Source organism: Scylla paramamosain, chromosome 44 (assembly GCF_035594125.1).
Source record: "Scylla paramamosain isolate STU-SP2022 chromosome 44, ASM3559412v1, whole genome shotgun sequence".
Classification (NCBI taxonomy): Eukaryota; Metazoa; Arthropoda; class Malacostraca; order Decapoda; family Portunidae; genus Scylla; species Scylla paramamosain.
Genome location: NC_087194.1, coordinates 5345865 through 5365014, shown reverse-complemented (window position 1 = coordinate 5365014; position 19150 = coordinate 5345865). Strand labels below are relative to the sequence as shown.

Sequence of the window (19150 nt, the reverse complement as noted above, 5' to 3'; positions counted from 1 at the left end):
GAATGTTGTAATAAAGTACTTTTTACCTTACTACTGTAATCATTTTTCTCAATACCCAATATGTTTGTTATAGTGGCCTCTCATATCTGGTTTGACTAGTAATCTTTATATTTCCACTATATATGAGTGGAGAGAGGCTGGGAATGTTAAATCTAAGGACTTTTTATCCCACTTTCGCCTCTATCTTTCATAACCCTCCAGTATCCGATAATAAAAGATTTTTAACTTCTTTTTACTAATGCTGTTTATTGTGACTACCAGGGTTAGTAAAGATAAATTATGCTAAAAAAAATATGTACTTATGCATATTTTAAGCTTTTCCTTCAACACCTTATCAAATACCCCAATGCAATACGTATGCCTCTCACAGCCCTTCTAAATGCCTCAGTACAATGTATTAATCTTTCTCACCTTCCCAGATGCCCCAGTACAATATTCATGCATTTCACAGCCCTACTAAATGTCCCAGTACCTTTTTTCACCTTTCTAAATACCCCAGTACAATATGCATGCCTTTCTCACCTCTCTCACCACGACTGTTTGCAAAGGCCACAGAGATGACCAGGCGGGTTCTCAAGACTGTTTCTCCTTTCAGTGATGTAGAACTCTTGTTAAATCTGTCAATGGAACCATAAAAGCACCCTTTAAGAACCCTTTTAGCTTCAACGAGTCTTCTGAAAAAGTTTGTTCTTCTTCAGAGCGCCACAAGTCGGTGGAGTGGAGCCTGATAAACCAAATAAAGACAAATAAATAAAGATAATGATGTAGAAATCTTGTTAATATGTCACTAGAAACATAAGAGTATCCTTAAGAATCCGCGTAGCTTTAACTGTGAAAGAGCGTTTCTCCCTTTAATGCCGTAGAAATGTTGTTAACCTGTAACTAGAACCCGCGTAACTTCAACGACAGCCTTTTGAAAGAGTGTTTATCCTGCTACTGTTGTTGTTAACCTGTCACTAGAACCATAAAAACACTGATAGGAAAACGTTTCACTTCAACGACAGCCTTTTGAAAGAGTATTTATCCTGTTACTAATGTCGAAATGTTAACCTGTCACAAGAACCATAAAAATACTGACAGGAACATGCTTAACTTCAACGACAGCCTTTTGAAAGTGTTTATCCTGTTACTGTTGTTGTTAACCTGTCACTAGAACCATAAAAACACCGTTAGGAACCCCTGTAGGGATGCGACGCTGAAGTGTTCCAGAATACGAGGCCACAAATACCTCCACCAACAGAAAAACTGGATTAATCTCAAATACCCCCCCAAAAAAAAAAATCACACATAGGCTCCGTCTTAGCTCTCTCCCCTTCCCTTCCCCTTCCCTTCCCCTCCCTTCCTGCTTTGCATCCACTCAGACAGCTCCCACGCTCTCCCCCCTCCCTCTCCCTCTCCACTCCCCGGAACTAAGGGTCGATGGGTTGTTGGGGAGAGAGAATGCATGGGAAAGGATGGGAGAGGTAGGGAGAGGTGTCTGTCTGTATGTGTGTCTGAGTGTGTAGTAGTAAACTCTCTCTCTCTCTCTCTCTCTCTCTCTCTCTCTCTCTCTCTCTCTGGAGGAAGTGAGAGAGAGAGAGGGAGAGTTTACTATGATACACTCAGACCTCTCTCTCTCTCTCTCTCTCTCTCTCTCTCTCTCTCTCTCTCTCTCTCTCTCTCTCTCTCTCTCTCTCTCTCTCTCACTTCCTGCAGAGTCAGCGAGAGGGAGGCAAGTCTCTCCTCCCTCCAGTCTCTCTCTCTCCATCATGGCGAACACTCCTCCGCTCCTCCTCCTCCTCCTCCTCTCCCTCACGTGCTGCAGTCTGGGAGGTGAGTGTGTGTGTGTGTGTGTAGGCTAAGACCACCCAAACTTGTGCAGATTTATTATTTAGGGAGACAAAGTGAGAGATTTCTAAAAATTTTATTTATTTATTTTACTTACTTTTTTTTTTATCTTAAGAACACCAAAATATTTAAACTACGAACACCTTTTTTTTTTTTTTTTTGTTACTTTCCTATCATTTTTTTCCTATTTTCTGTTTCTGTTTTTGGTTACTTTTTTTTTTCTCTTTCCTCTCTCTCCTTTACATTTCACTATCTTGCATTTTCGGTGTATATTGCAGTTATCTCTATATTTCCGTCTCTTTTACAAGTCACTAACTCATTTTCTGTGTGTACTTCAGACATAATTATAACCTCTCTCTCTTCCCTCTGCCTTTTACAAATTACTAACTCATTTTCGGGTGTAAATTCCAATCACCTCCTTTATTCTCTCTTTCGCAATTCACTAACTCATTCTCTATGTAAATTTCAAACATATGATTTTTCTTTCACAAATCACTAACTCATTTTCTGTGTAATTCTAAACAAATAACCTCTCTTTTACACTCTTTTAAGAATCTAAGAACATAAATAAATAAGGGAAGCTACAAGAAGCCATCACGCCTACACGTGGCAGTTCCTGTATGAAACACACCTATTTAATTTCACTTGTCATTCCCATCCATACATCTGCCTTACCTTCTTTCAAAGCTCCCCAACGACTCAGCACTAACAACCTGATTACTGAGTGCAATCCATTCACCTACCACTATTTGAGAACCAATTCCTTTCTATCTCTTCCTTAAACCCAACTTTATCAAGCTTGAACCCTTTATTTTTATTTATTTTTTTTGTTCTATCCTGATTACTGATCCTGAGAATTTTGTTTGTCACCTTTATTATATCCCCTATACCAATTAAAAACTTCTATCAAGTTCTCTCTTAACCTACGTCTCTCTAAGGAGTGTAAATTGAGTAGCTTCAGTCTCGTTTCGTAAGGAATATCCCTCATCGCCTGTATTTTTGAGTCATTCTCTTTTGTACTGATTCTAACAGACCTATATCTTTCCTGTAATATGGGGACCAGAACTGCACAGCGTAGTCTACATAAAGTCTGACTAGTGCTAAATACAACTTCAATATTTCTCTGGGACTTCCACCTCTAACACTCTTGAAAATTAATCCTAATACCCGATTTGCTTTATTTCTCTCCTCTATACATTGTTTTCTTAGACGGAAATCAGAGATAACTATAATTCCTAAATCTTTTTTTCGTTCTTCACTGTGTATTTTGATATTGTATGACTTTCTTCTACCTACACTTTGCATTTGTTAATATTCAACTGCATTTGTCATCTCTGTCCATGCGTTCATCCTGTCCAAGTCTGCCTGCACGGTGATGGCATTTGAATCCAACCTCTTTCACAATACGGCATCTCTCACATTGTGGAAACTCACCTCTCCTTTACAGTTCACTGCCTCTCATTGCCTATTCTATATTCCAAATATATAACCTGCCTTTCCTCTCTAAAGGCCTGTCCACACCACCAAACATTGTTTTGGAAACTTTGCTAACAGTTTCCGAGAAACTGTTTGGAAACTGCAAATAGTTCCCAAACAGTTTGCGGTTTCCAAAAATTATTTACTGTCCATACCTCAGTTACCATCCTGCCTGCGATGAGTGTAGGGGTTGCTGCAGCAGCCTTTGTATTTTACTCGGTATTTTTGATAATTAATGGAAGGGCGAGAGAAAGAAAAAGGGATGGGTGAGGATTTTTTAAGAAATGATAACCTTTTATGGTGACTTGCTCCTGGCGGACTGAGAGTGATGGCGCAGGTTTCACTAATTTTCTTCGGACGTCCACGACTGACTTTGAAATAATTTTACGGATGTGGTTCCCACAAGTTAGATTTTCAGGAGATTTTAGAATAACTAATTTCTTTAAGTCCTGACAAAATATAAAAATTTAAGATCTCCAGAAATTACTGACAATCTCGCAACACTCCTGATTCATCGTCACCGCCGCACACACACACACACACACACACACACAGTTTCCCATTCCCATACATGTGAAAGATTTACTAACATTTTGCAAAACATTGTTTCCAAACAATGTTTCCTGGTGTGGCCAGGCCTTTACAAATCTCTCTCTCTCTCTCTCTCTCTCTCTCTCTCTCTCTCTCTCTCTCTCATAACTGATCTCACCCTCCACTCACCTGCAGAACTCCCTCTCTTTCTCTCTTCTCTCTCTCTCTCTTTGTCTCGGTGCTGTTTATCGTAATAATGATAATAATGATAATAATAACAATAATAATAATAATAATAATAATAATAATAATAATAATAATAATAATAATAATAATAATAATAATAATAAACATAAGATCAGCTACATAGGGAAAGAGAGAAAGATTCATACACAATTTTTTCCCGTTACTGAGAGGAATATTGGACTGACTACAGCAATGACAACAACAACAACAACAACAACAACAATGACAACAACAACAACAACAACAACAGAACACTTACTGTAGCCTAGGGTACCTATCCTTCAACAATTTCTAACGCTCACTCCTGCTGCCTGACTCGTGTGTGGTGACGCGCATCGGTGGCCCTCCGTTATTGTTTACCTAAATTTTCGGTTCCCCCTTGGCCTCCCCCCTTACATAAAAAAAAATAGATAAATTAATAATAATAATAATAATAATAATAATAATAATAATAATAATAATAATAATAATAATAATAATAATAATAGTAATAATAATAATAATAACACTTCTTCCCTCAGGCGCCTTGGAGTGTTCCCAGAAGGAGGAAGAAATAGCTTGTTCATCAGAAGAGAAGTGTGTGAAGCTACGTTACGTGTGTGACGGGGAAAATGACTGCGAAGATGGGGAGGACGAGGACCCAGATTTGTGCATGGTGAGTTAGGGGGTGTATGGTGAGGGAGTGGAAATGGGGAGGAAGAGGGGAGTGAGGGATAGGTTTATGATTGGTTAAGTGAGGTAGGGATGGGCCTGCGAGTAGTGTACGGAAGGAGGGATGGGTTTGTGTGTGCAGAGTTGGAATGGGGAGTTAGGAATAGGTATGGGGCCAGTGGTGAATAGGGCAGTGGGTTTGTGAGAGGGGAATGGTAGAGGTGGATTTGTGAATGGGTGTGGGTTTGTGAGTCAGGAGTCGAGTAAGTAATGGGAGTAATGGGGGTCGTGATAGGTTGTCTTATTGGGGTCAGCATGTCTTTCATCCCCCACCTCTAATCTAACAATTCCCCTAACATTGTGACAGTAGCCAGATCAGCAATGACCCCACCTAACCTCATCTCTCCTCCCTACCTGACCTCATATCTTCTTCCTTCCTAACCTTATCCCTCCCACCAAAATTTATCTCTCCCCCCATCAAACCTCATCTCTCTCCCACCTAACCTGATCTCTCTCCCACCTAGCCTGTACCTGCCTTTTGCCCACCTGTCATCTCCTTCCATACATTTGTCTTCTTTTAAAGCTCCCTATTGACTAAAAACCTGATTACTGAGTCTGTTCCATTCATCCACCACTCTATTTGAGAACCAGTTCCTTCTTCTCTTTTTTAAATGTAACTCTAGCAAACTGGAACTCTTTATTTCTTGTCCTACCCTGATTACTGACCCTAAGAATTTTACTTAGGTCACCCATGTCATGTCTCCTGTACCACATGAAGACCTCCATCAGATCCCCTTATAGCCACCCTTGCCATGTCTCCTGTACCACATGAAGATCTCCTTCAGATCCCCTCTTAGCCACCCTTGTCATGTTCCCTGTACCACTAGAAGACCTCCATCAGATTCACTCTTAGCCACCCTTGTCATGTCCTCTGTACCACTAGAAGACCTCCATCAGATTCACTCTTAGTCACCCTTGTCATGTCCTCTGTACCACTAGAAGACCTCCATCAGATCCACTCTTAGTCACCCTTGTCATGTTCCCTGTACCACTTGAAGACCTTTCCCCACAAAACCCAACATTTCCTTCACAACTAACCCCATTTCTCCCCATTTCCAGGTGTTCAAGTCCCACTATGGCTGTGAGAGGGAGGAGGTGGCGTGTCGCAGGAATGGGGAGATGGAATGCATGAGACTTCAGAACTACTGCCAGATGACGGACCCTCCTTGTCAGGGCCCCATTGATGCCAAGATGTGCAAGGTGAGGTGGTGCTGGTGGTGGGTGTATGTGTGTGTGTATGTGGGTTATTGCTACTACTACTACTGCTGTTACTTCTATTATTACTACTACTATAACTGCTTCTGTCATTTTTCTTTTCTTTATTCTGTTTCTCTCCTCTTCATATTTTTTAGTTTTTTTCTTTCTTTTCCTCTTCTTTTTTCTTTAATTTTGTACTGCTATATCCTTTTACTCTTTCTTCTTACTTTTTCTTCTTATTATTATTCTTTCTTCTATTTCTTACTGTTACCTCTTTCTCTTCCTTCTTTATCTTTTCTCTACTACTACTACTACTACTACTACTACTACTACTACTACTACTACTACTACTACTACTACTACTACTACTACTACTACTACTACTACTGCTGCTACTGCTGCTGCTGCTTTTTTACCTTCTTCATCTACTACTACTACTACTACTACTACTACTACTGCTACAACAACAACTATGACTACTACTACTACTACTACTACTACTACTACTACTACTACTACTACTACTACTACTACTACTACTACTACTGCTACTAACACTTTCTTGTTCCTCAGGTATTGAATGACAACACAATTCAGAAATTTTCGTCTATTTTCATCTCAGCGGATGGACCTCCAGGTGAGTGTGCGGGTGGGTGAGTGAGTGGGTGGGTGGATGCATGAGTGAGTGATTGAGTGAGTGAGTGGGTGGGTGGATGAGAGGGTGGGTGATTGAGTGAATGAATGAGTGAGTGAGTAAGTGAGTGGGTGGGTGAATGAATGAGTGGGTGAGTGTAGTGAGCAACTTTCTACTTTCTTTCATCCATGTTCTGTCCACCTCTCTAATGCAAAAGTTAACCAGTATTCTCAATCTTTCAACACTATTCTGTCCACTTCCCTACTGCAAGAGTTAACCAATATTCTCAGTCTTTCAACACTATTCTGTCCACCTCTCTAATGCAAGAGTTAATCAGAATTATATGCGCTGAGAGAGAGAGAGAGAGAGAGAGAGAGAGAGAGAGAGAGAGAGAGAGAGAGAGAGAGAGAGAGAGAGAGAGATATAAAAAAAGAAATAGACAAATGAAAAAAAAATATATATAACTAAAAAAAAACAACAAAAACTCCCAAATTTCCCCTCCCGCCCAAGACCCAAGTTGGCGGCGCAGCGAAGAGCTTGGTGACGACCTGGTGGCCAACTTGAACAACACAGTGAGCCACCCAGACTGCCCTGAGATGTTCACTATGGTGGGCGACCAGTGCCTGTCTGTCTTCTCTGTCGGCAAGGTGAGAGAGGTGGTGGGGGCCAAGGGAGGGTGGGTAGGGGTGTGGGGTGAGAGAGGGATAAGGTGATAGGATGGATGAAATAGGGATGGTGTTGAGAATGGTGAGTGAGGAAGGGGCTGGGTGAAGGGGGCAGGGAAGGATGGGAGAGGAGTGTAGGGTGGTGAGGGGTGAAGGAAAGGTGGTGATGGGATGGGTATAAGTGAGGGATGGGTGAGAATGGGGCTTGAGAGAGAGAGAGAGAGAGAGAGAGAGAGAGAGAGAGAGAGAGAGAGAGAGAGAGAGAGAGAGAGAGAGAGAGAGAGAGAGGATGAATTATCTATTTATCTATCTATAGTTTTGCCTTTATTTTGTGACTGGCACCTCAATGAGCTTATTCTTATTCTATTAATTTATTTTTGTTGCCCTTGGCCATTGCCCTTACATAAAAAAATCTACCTATTTGTTTATCTATCTATTTGTCTATCTATGTATCTATCTATCTACCTATCTATCTCTCCATCTACATACTGACCTATCTATCTATATATCTGTCTATCTATCTATCTACAGTATCTATCTATCCCTCAGGTGAGCTGGGGTGAGGCAAGGGCATTCTGTCGTGTGTTAGGTGGTGACCTCCTGACCTTCAAGAGTGTGACCCACTTCACCACAGTCATCAAGCACCTGCAGGACCACCGTGAGTACTGGTGGTGGTGGTGGTGGTGGTGGCTAAGTCTGTCTGTTTGTCTCTCAGAATCAGGGGTTCCCAACCTGGGGTACATGTATCCCCAGTGGTACATTTGCACTTTTGAGGGGGTACATTGGTTCTCAGAGAATAACCACTACTGTACAATACATGGTGCTGTAACCTACCGTCAGATTGCACAATTTTTTTCCAATTTTACACACACACACACAAACACACACACACACACACACACACACACACACACACACACACACACACACACACACACACACACACACACACACACACACACAGAGAGAGAGAGAGAGAGAGAGAGAGAGAGAGAGAGAGAGAGAAATATTGAACAGCATTCCACTACATGAATAGATATGATAAGAAAGATAATTACCACTATGATTAGACCAAAGCTGGAACATTGTGAATCAGTGTGGTCTCTCCACAAGAAGAAACATAAAAAAACTAGAAAGGATACAAAGGATGGCAAAGAAGATGATTCCAGAACTGGAAGAATTAACATATGAAGACAGGTTGAAGGGAAAGAATCTGCCAACATTGGAACAAAGGAGAGAAAGGGGAGACTTAATACTGATATATAAATTGTGGAATGGAGTGGAAGAAATTGATAATGAAAAACTGCTGCTAGGAGAAGAAGGAAATACCAGACACACATGAGGACACAGCAAAACTATGAAAAGGAAGATGCTTGAGTGACATGAAGAAATAGTTTCCCACAGAGAAATACAGAAGTTTGGATCAAGCTAAGTGAGGACGTAGTATTGGCAGTGAGTGTGCACAACTTTAAGGAAAAGCTGGACAAGTGTAAACATGGAGATGGGACCACACCAGTGTAGCTCAGGCCAGGTAAATTACAACTAGGTAGGTAATTACACACACACACACACACACACACACACACACACACACACACACACACACACACACACACACACACACACACACACACACACACACACATATGACTAATTCCTATCATTTCCAGAGCTGACAAGTGACTTCTGGCTGGGAGGGAGGCAGAGGGAGAAGGGGAGAGGCTGGACCTGGCTAGATGACACTCCCATGGTCCTTGGCTCCCCTTACTGGGCTGTCAGGTGAGTGAGTGAGTGAGTGAGTGTGTCCTGCATCTACAAATCTGTCAAAGCTGGATCAGGTTACTATAAAAGGTTCAACATATTCTTACTATTTGTCCTGTTTTTCCTAATTAACAGCCACTCTTAGACATTTCTTCATGCAGTACAGCCTATCCATCTCTATGCCAGGCCAGAAATCCAACACAGGGCGGCTCAGACAAGGCACCAGACTCACACACACACACACACACACACACACACACACACACACACACACACACACACACACACACACACACACACACACACACACACACACACTACAAGAAATGAGTATGTAAGGGTTATTAGAGAAGAAAGGAAAAGTTATGAGAAAGATATTTTTGACAAACATAAGGAAGAACCAAAACTCTTCTCCATATATGTGAATAGCAAAATGAAAAATAGAGAAGGAACAAATAGGTTGAAGGTGAACAGTCAAATGTTTGAGGATCCAGCTGAAATAGCAGCAATAATGAACAAGCAGTGTTTACAAAAGAGAGGGGCAGAGTGGGGCAGAGTGAGATGAGTGAGGAAATGGGTCTAGGGGAAATCCAAGTGACTGAAGGAGACGTGCGGAAACAGTTGGAGGAATTAGACGTTAGAAATGCCCAGGGATTTAATGGAGTTTCAGGATGGATATTGAAAGAATGCAATCAGCAGTTGACATGGGTGGTTCACAGTATTATTGAGATCTCCCTAAATGAAAGTAGAGTACTGATTGAATGGAAGAGAGCCAATATAGTGCCAATCTGTAAAGGTGATAACAAAGAACTACAAACCAGTGTAAGATGTGTGAAAGATTATTGAAGGAAGAATGGATGCAGTACTAGAAGAAAATGAAGTGATGACAAAGCAACAATTTGGATCTAGGAGAGGGAGATCATGTGTTACAAACTTACCGAGCTTTTATTGTAGAGTGGTGAATATAATGCAAGAGAGAGACAGTTGGGTAGACTGCATTTATTAAGACCTGAAGAAGTGCCACACAGGAAATTACTGTGGAAGTTGAAGCATGACGGTGGGCTAAGGGGTGGCCTGCTGACATGGATGGAAAATTTCTTGACTAATAGAGAGATGAGAACAGTAGTAAAAGATCAGGAATCATTGTGGAGGAAAGTCACAAGCAGAGTACCCCAAGGTTCATTAGTTGCACCAATCATGTTTGTGGTTTATATAAATGATATGACAGAGTGTGATAAGCTACATGAGCCTTTTGCAGATGATGCCAAGTTGGCAAAAAAGAGTTGAGGATGCAGAGGATTGTGGAGTGTTACAAGATCTCAACAAGATATCAGGGTGGAGTCATCAATGAGAAATAGAATTGAATCTCAAGAAATGTAAAGTAATAGAATTTGGAAAGAGTGCAAGGAGAGTAAATGGAAAGTATGTGTTGAACGGTGAGAGGTTGAGTGGAGGAGAAGAGGAAAAAGATTTAGGTGTTACAGTGACAGGGAATTTGACCCCAGGGAAACACATTAGCAAAATTACAGGAGAAACCTTTAACTTGTTGAGAAGAATAAGGCTGGATTTTGTGTATATGGATGAAGAGATGATCAGGAAGATGATTATGTCACTGATTAGACTTAGATTGGAATACGCAGTGGTAGTGTGGTTGCCCTACAAGAAAAAGGATATAAGAAAGTTGGAGAGAGTAGGAGGGCAGCAACGAAGATGGCACCAAATATCAGGGACTTGACATATGAAGAGAGATTGGAAGGGTTACATCAGTCAGCGCTGGAAAAAAGGAGAGAACATATAAAGGGATATATAAAGCACATGAGAGAGTGGAGAAGGTAGACCAGAATGACTTGATGGCTTGGGATATATGTGATACAAGAGGCAGAAGAAAGAGTGGAAAGAGGCAGAAGAAGAGTGCTTGTAGAAGAGACATCAAAAAGTATAGTTTCCCATATAGAAGTGTTGATGTATGGAACAGTCTGGATGAGAGGATAGTAAATGCAAAAAAGTATACATGGATTCAAGGCTAAGTTGGATATTAAAAGATATGGAGATGGGACAGCATAAGCACAGCTCTTTTCCCATAAAGCACAAGTAGGTAGATACACACACACACACACATTGACAGTCTTAACCCCTTTGGCCCCTGATAGAAAGGGAAAGGAGTAGTAGTAGTAGTAGTAGTAGTCTACCTATCTATCACAATATCAGGCCGGCAATCCCACACAGGGCAGTGCAGACAAGGCACCACAAACACACACACACACACACACACACACACACACACACACACACACACACACACACACACACACACACACACACACACACACACACACACACACACACACACACACACACACACACAGCCCTGTCACCCACTGTTGGAAAGGGACAGTCTCATGTAGCACCGTACTAGCCACAAACTACTTAATCTATTCTTTTGACTCCCCTTTTTTTATTCTTCCTTGTGAATACTTACAAAGATTTCACTGCTTCTGGTGCTGTGAATTGGTACATACATCAATAAAAGTATTAAAGTTTTAGACAGTAAAGTTAGAAAATTTGGGGACATGTTTGGGAAGGTTATAGTAAGTTATTGAGTGTACTGAGTGACAAAGGCATGGGGAAGGTTGGCTGGGAAATGGTAAGGTAATGGTTTATGTTCTTGAATGTTCTGTTATCAGGATTGTTCTCAAAGGCCACAGAGATAATTAGTCAGGTTCTCCTTGGTGTTTCTTATCGCTACTGATGATGCAGAACACAAAAATATCCTTGAAAACTCCATAAACTTCCAGTAAATTCTATTAAACTATCAATACAGAAATCAAAACACCCTTGATAATCCTTATAACCTTCCACTAAAGCCTGTTAAACCCCCTGATAACTTCAGTAACTTTTGCTAGAGTCTCTTAAACTATAAATAGAACCATGAAAACATCTTTGAAAATCCCAAAAACTTCCATTAGAGCCTGTTGAACCATTGAAAATCCCAATAACTTCCTTTAGAGCTTGTTAAACCATCAATGGAATCATGAAAACACCCTTGAAAACCTCAGTAACTTCCACTACAGCCTGCTAAGTCTTCCCACTCTCAAACAGACACTACACCTATATCCTCTCCAATCTTCCCTCCACTATATAACCCAGCCATTCCTCCTCCTTTAGTCTTTCCCATTCCTCCAGTCATTCACTACATAACCCATCTATTCACATTTACATTCCTTAGAGAGGAGTAGGTTAAGAGGGGATCTGATGGAGATCTTCAAGTGGTACAGGGGACATGACAAGGGTGACTAAGAGGGGATCTGATGGAGGTCTTTAAATGGTACAGGGGGATATGACAAGGGTGACTAAGAGGGGATTTGATGGAGGTCTTCAAGTCTTCAGGCAAAATCCTCAAGGCCATTAATCAGGGCAGGACAAGAAAAAATGGGTTCAAGCTTCATTAAACCTTAAAAAGAGAGGAAGAAATTGGTTCTCAAATAGAATGGTCAGTGAATGGAATAGACTCAGTAATCAGGTTGTTAGTGTTAAGTCAACAGAAAGCTTTAAAAGAAGACTAGACAAATATATGGATGGGGGTGATGGATGGAAAATGAAAGGCACATTTTATACAGGGATTGCCACGTGTAGGCCTGATGGCTTCCTGCACCAACCCTTGTGTTCTCATCCCCTCACACAGACGCTACGATGAGTGCCAGGTCCGAAACATCACCACCTCCACACACAACACTCGCGAGGCTAATGGCGCTACCTGCTACCATTACCGCCAGGCCCCAGAACCATCCTCCAGGGGCTTCTGTGCAGGCCTTTCCTACACACACTTCTTCTACATGACTGATGAAGATTGTATGCAGCAGAAGAGTCCCCTGTGTGTGTCCAGCCAGCAGCAGAGTGGTGGTGGTGGTGGTGGTGGTGGTGGTGGTGGTTATGGTGGTGGTGGTGATGCTGGGTACTTTTAGATAATGGTGATGAGAGTGGTTTGATAGTGATTGTGTGTGTGTGTGTGTGTGTGTAAGATGTAGAGAGAGAGAGAGAGAGAGAGAGAGAGAGAGAGAGAGAATCATATTGTTCTATAGGAAAATTGTTATTTGGAAGCAGTTTTGCATCTTTTCCTCTTACTCTTTTCTTCCTACTTCTCTTTCTTTTCTTATTTTTCTTTCTCTTTTCCTCTCCCAATTTCTCTTCCTCCTCCTCCTCTTACCACTACTACAACCACTGTTACTGTTTCCATTACTGTTACTGCTGTCATGCATAACTATAACAATTACTACTTTAATCATTAAAACCATAACTTTGCCACCAGTAAACTCAGTCGTGAATTAAACAGAACAAAGACAATGATGATAATAAGAAGAATGGTAAGAATAATAACAATGGTAAACACAACCAAGTCTGTTTGCCTGATTTTTTTAAATTTGAATAGTTGTCAAAGATTTCATAAGTTTATTTCTTTGGCAGGATAAATAAAAGAATAAAACACTGTCTTGGGTTTGTATCTTCCTTATGAGAAGATTAAAATGGAGATGTTTGGAAATACAGAATGTTAAGTTAAGTCAGGTTAAAAGTTGGGATAGGATAGGTTAGCTTAGGTTAAGTTAGGTTGGGTTAGGATGAAATGATTAGAGATGTTTGGATATAGGAAATGTAAGGTTAGGTTAGGATGTTTGGAAATGAGTGCATTACACTGAAATGGAGAGAGAGAAAACTGCTAATGCTATTTACTCTACTGTGTGTCATCAGGTGTGTGGCGGTAACTGAGGCAGGTGAGGGAACGGGGACGCTGTGACACTGCTAGACTGATGCTCTCATTCATTCACTGCTCTATGTATTCCTGTCTTGCTTTGAAACATGTGATAAATTTTCTTTCCTCCTGCCTGAACCATCATGAGATTCCAAAATATATAAAGTACATTTAAATTCTTGCCTACTTAATATGTATTTTTTTCTTTTAAATTTGAAGTATATCTTATTTTTGCTATTTTTAACTTTCATCTTAACATTTTGAGTGACTTAGACTGGGATCAGATAAACAAGAAACACAAAAGCTGATGAAACATAATATAACAACTAACTAAAATATCAAAATCAATGCAGATAGGAAAGAAAAAAAAAATAGATAAATAAAAAACAAAAACAAAACATGAAAACGATGGCTAGACAGATAAGACGTAAACGGTCACTGTTCTTCTCCTAAATCTATTAACAGTGGTGTTCCTCAGGGTTCTGTCCTGTCACCCAATCTCTTCTTATTATTCATTAATGATCTTCTAAACCAAACTTCTTGTCTTATCCACTCCTACGCTGATGATACCACCCTGCACTTTTCCACGTCTTTTCATAGATGTCCAACCCTTCAGGAGGTAAACATATCATGCAGGGAAGCCACAGAATGCTTGACTTCTTATCTTTCTAAAATTTCTGATTGGGGCAGAGCAAACTTGGTATTGTTCAATGCCTCAAAAACTCAATTCCTCCATCTATCAACTCGACACAAGCTTCCAGACAACTATCCCCTCTTCTTCAATGACACTCAACTGTCCCCCTCTTCTACACTGAACATCCTCGGTCTGTCCTTTACTTATAATCTGAACTGGAAACTTCACATCTCATCTCTAGCTAAAACAGCTTCCATGAAGTTAGGTGTTCTGAGACATCACCAGTTTTTCTCACCCCCCCAGCTGCTAACTCTGTACAAGGGCCTTATCCGTCCATGTATGGAGTATGCTTCACATGTCTGGGGAGGTTCCACTCATACTGCTCTTCTAGACAGGGTGGAATCAAAAGCTTTTCATCTCATCAACTCCTCTCCTCTAACTGACTATCTTCAGCCTCTCTCTCACCGCCGCAATGTTGCATATCTAGCTGTCTTCTACCACTATTTTCATGCTAACTGCTCTTCTGATCTTGCTAACTGCATGCCTCCCCTCCTTCCGTGGCCTCGCTGCACAAGACTTTCTTCTTTCTCTCACCCCTATTCTGTCCACCTCACTAACACAAGAATTAACCAGTATTCTCAATCATTCATCCCTTTCTCTGGTAAACTCTGGAACTCCCTGCCTGCTTCTGTATTTCCACCTTCCTATGACTTGAATTCCTTCAAGAGGGAGGTTTCAAGATACTTATTCATCAATTTTTGACCACTGCTTTGACCCTTTTATGTGACTGGCATTTCAGTGGGCTTTTTTTTTTATTAGATTTTTGTTGCCCTTGGCCAGTGTCCTTCCTACATAAAAAAAAAAAAAGAAAACAATTAAGAATGCAGGCAAATTCTGAAGGGACACAACGGAAGCTGGCAAGGAGAATGACACACTTAAGGCTGAAGAAGGTGATGGGGTGGGGAGTTTGGGGGCAGCAGAACAAAAAGCCCATATCCTGAAACACATTGCTCTCAACACGACTGTTTTTCAAGGCCATAGAGATGATTAGCCAGGTTTTCAAGAGTGTTTTGTTCATAATGTTAAGATGTGGTTTATCTGTCACTAGAACCGTGCAAACGCCCTTAAAGTCCATGTTACTTCACCACGACTATTTTCAAAGTCCACAAAGATGATTAACAAGGTTCTCAAGAGTGTTTCTTCTTCATAATGTAGAAATTTTGTTAATTTGTCACTAGAACTGCAAAAACACCCTTAAAAACCCGTGGAACTTAAACTAAAGCGTTTTGAATAAGTTTTCTTCTGTTAATAATGTAGAAATTTTGTTAATGTCACTAGGACTATATTAAAAAGAAAAGTTAAAAACGCGTATCACTTCAACTAGAGGCTTTGTAAAGTTGTGGAGGTGCGGCGCAGAAGTGTTTCAGAATATGACGTAGGTAATGACAATATGTAACAGCTACACCTCATTTGAATCAGAGGTATTGTGGGCGCGCTTTTGAAGATCCAAAGAGACACAGAACACTGCAGAATAGAGCAGGACAGGAGTAAAGGAGCGATACATCTACACCGGCCAGTGTCTCTCCGATGAATGACGTGAGGAAAGATTCATCATTCAAAGCTCCCGGGCTACTTATCACTCTCTTTTATTGACATCGCTTTGTTACCAGTGCTCAATTTTTTACGTTTTCTTTCAACTACCAGCTTGGGACTCAAATAATCGTCATGCCGTTAAGAAAACGAAACACGCACAATACAAGTAAAGGAGTCTAGTTTGGACATTTTGAAGGCTTATGTTATTAAATGCTTCGTTTTCTTAAGACAAATTTCAAAGGCTATGCTGTGCTGGAGAAGGCAGTAGGCATCTGCCGAAATAATAATTACTCCCATTGATGTCCAAAACACTCAATCAGAGGGTGCTGTGAACCTATCATTAAACTGAACGTTTCCCTTTGTGTTTCACAATACAAGGGGGCAGTCACAGCCTGCTCTTTAAAGACAACTCTCCTCCTCCACACAAAACTACAAGCACCTAATAACACATACACCCTTCACTAAAAATTCAAAATTATCATGGCGACTCCTACACCAGCCTCGGAGTCCCCATCTGAGTCCCCATCTCAGAGTCCTCGGACTGCTCTTCTGGCATCGACCCTAAATGTCTTGACACCTCCCTCAACTTTTTTTCTTCATTAACTTCTGCAACATTCGCGGTCTTAGATCTTATTCTCAGTCTGTAGAACACCACCTTCATCATCTTTTCCTCACTGAAACTCAGGTGTCTGAGGTAACTGACAGTAGCCCCTTTTCTGTTCCCTTTTACTTTCTCTATCCTCATTTTCAATCCAAAGCTGGATGTTGCGTTTATGTGCGCGGCGGCTTGACCTGCTCTCATGCCCACTCTCTTGAATCTTCCGAGTTTTCCACCATCTGGCTACGACTACAGAGTCACTCTCAAACTAAATTTATTATCTGTGCTGTATACCTCTCACCTAAATCTTCTGACAATAAGGAATTCTTTGACTACTTAACTTCCAAAGTGGAGCACATTCTGACACTCTTCCCTTTTGCAGAGATCTCCATTCTTGGAGACTTCAATGTTCACCACCAGTTTTGGCTTTCCTCTCCCTTCACTGGCCATCCTGGTGAACTAGCCTTTAACTTTGCTATCCTCCACGACCTAGAGCAATTGGTACAGCATCCTACTTGTATTCCTGACCGTCTTGGAGATACGCCCAACATTCTTGACCTTTTCCTGACCTCTATTCCTGCTTATGCTGTCACCCTAGCTTCTCCGTTGGGCTGCTCCGATCTCAATCTCATATCTGTATCTTGTCCTATCGCTCCAATCCCTCCTCAGGACCCCTCTAGGCGAAGGTGCCTCTGGCGTTTTGCCTCTGCTAGTTGGGGGGACCTGAGGAGGTATTTTGCTGATTTTCCTTAGAACGAGTACTACTTCCATGTCAGAGACCCGTTTTTGTGTGCTGAGCGCATAACAGAGGTGATAGTGTCTGGCATGGAGGCGTACATTCCTCACTCTTTTTTCTCGACATAAACCTTCTAAACCTTGGTTTAACACAGCCTGTTCTCGTGCTATACGTGGCCCACAAAAGGTACTTAAGCCTTCCGTCACCAAGATCTCATGCGCTTTATATTTCTGCCCAGAACCATGAAAAGTCTGTTCTCCAGTTGGCCAAAAACTCCTTCATTAATAGAAAGTGTCAAAATTTATCAAGATCTAACTCTCCTCGTGACTTCTGGCACCTAACCAAAAACATCCCCAATGACTTTGCTTCTTCCCCTTTTCCTCCTTCATTTCAACCAGATGGCGCCTCTGCTATCACATCTGTTTCTAAATTTAGTGGAGGTTGTACGAGCCGGACCGGATTTTTTTTTATTTTTTTTATTTTATGCATTTTTTTTTTTCGCTTCCTTTGATATATGTAACATTTTGATAAAAAAAAAAAGTTTTCCCCTTATGTAATGTCAAGAAATTCCACGGTTTCACCCGCCGCGAGACATATATGATAGGTTTTTTTCCCTTTTCTTATATTTTTTTCTGATATAACCATTTTTCTTTAGTATGGTATGAAAATCTTCGGTTCTCTCGCAAAGTATAACATTAGAGAACACGAAATTTTAGGCCTAGCTATTTTCTCATATATATATATATATATATATATATATATATATATATATATATATATATATATATATATATATATATATATATATATATATATATATATATATATATATATATATATATATATATATATATATATATATATATATATATATATATATATATATATATATATATATATATATATATATAATTTTTTTTTCTCGTAAATCCAGCAAATAATTATCAATGTATCTGCATCAATTATCTTTTGCATTAATATTTTACTTATTTTTAAATAGTTAAATATTGGTTTTCACTTAGAAATATGACGATATATAATAAAATTCTGACTCCCCCTTCCCCCTCCTCAGTGATTAGGCATGAAATCATGAAACGCTTTAGACTTATGTACAAAACCAATCGGAGTAACTAAATTAAACTATGTCAGCTTTTTCAACATATTCTGATTTTATATATATATATATATATATATATATATATATATATATATATATATATATATATATATATATATATATATATATATATATATATATATATATATATATATATATTGTAAATATCAAGTCCCTAGCTGCAAGAGGTGAAAAAATAGTTACCTTTTAAATTTTATGACGTCATATCAAAATTTCGGATTTTGGCAAATAAAAATGATCTTCGTTTTTTTTCCTGTTACACATGTATGGGCTGTTGCAGCTTATGAAACTATGAGAGGCGAACAAAGTCTGCTATCGAAACTTTTGTTTGGAGTTCAGTTTTATTTTTAACAAATATTTGTCAATTTTTTTTTTATCGTAAAAAATATCGTACAAGAAAAAAAAGATAGCAGGCATTACTCTCCTATCCTTCTTGATTAAAATGCTTTTTAAATAAAAAAAAAGGTCGATAAATACGGGAGGAGATAGTGTTGAACATACGCAATTTAACATAAGATTAGGGATTTTACAACCCCTCCCTCTTTATAAAGCTGAACTCTTCGCTCAAACCTTGAATGATTCAGGACTTGTTTCTCCGCTCTACTGGTGATCTTCTGGCTCTCCTTACTGAGTCTTGGTCACCCTCTTTTAGAGATTTT

General features: G+C 40.0%; 1 protein-coding gene across 1 annotated transcript; it reads left to right on the top strand.

The window, feature by feature from the left end:
* The first annotated feature begins 1702 nt into the window (after positions 1-1702).
* Positions 1703-13532, top strand: LOC135093915 (uncharacterized). Its single transcript, XM_063993582.1, has 8 exons — positions 1703-1812; positions 4602-4735; positions 5851-5991; positions 6562-6625; positions 7133-7269; positions 7837-7945; positions 8958-9066; positions 12731-13532. The coding sequence occupies exons 1-8, from the start codon at positions 1749-1751 to the stop codon at positions 13008-13010; spliced, it is 1038 nt and encodes a 345-aa protein (XP_063849652.1). The 5' UTR covers positions 1703-1748; the 3' UTR covers positions 13011-13532.
* Positions 13533-19150: the final 5618 nt, after the last annotated feature.

What these genes read in the sequence shown, in the direction of transcription:
- LOC135093915 (XM_063993582.1), top strand. Translation starts at nt 1,749, where the DNA reads ATGGCGAACACTCCTCCGCTCCTCCTCCTCCTCCTCCTCTCCCTCACG. An exon ending in AGGACCCAGATTTGTGCATG is followed by an intron (nt 4,736 to 5,850) that starts GTGAGTTAGGGG and finishes CCCCATTTCCAG; the next exon opens with GTGTTCAAGTCCCACTATGG. An exon ending in CTCAGCGGATGGACCTCCAG is followed by an intron (nt 6,626 to 7,132) that starts GTGAGTGTGCGG and finishes CTCCCGCCCAAG; the next exon opens with ACCCAAGTTGGCGGCGCAGC.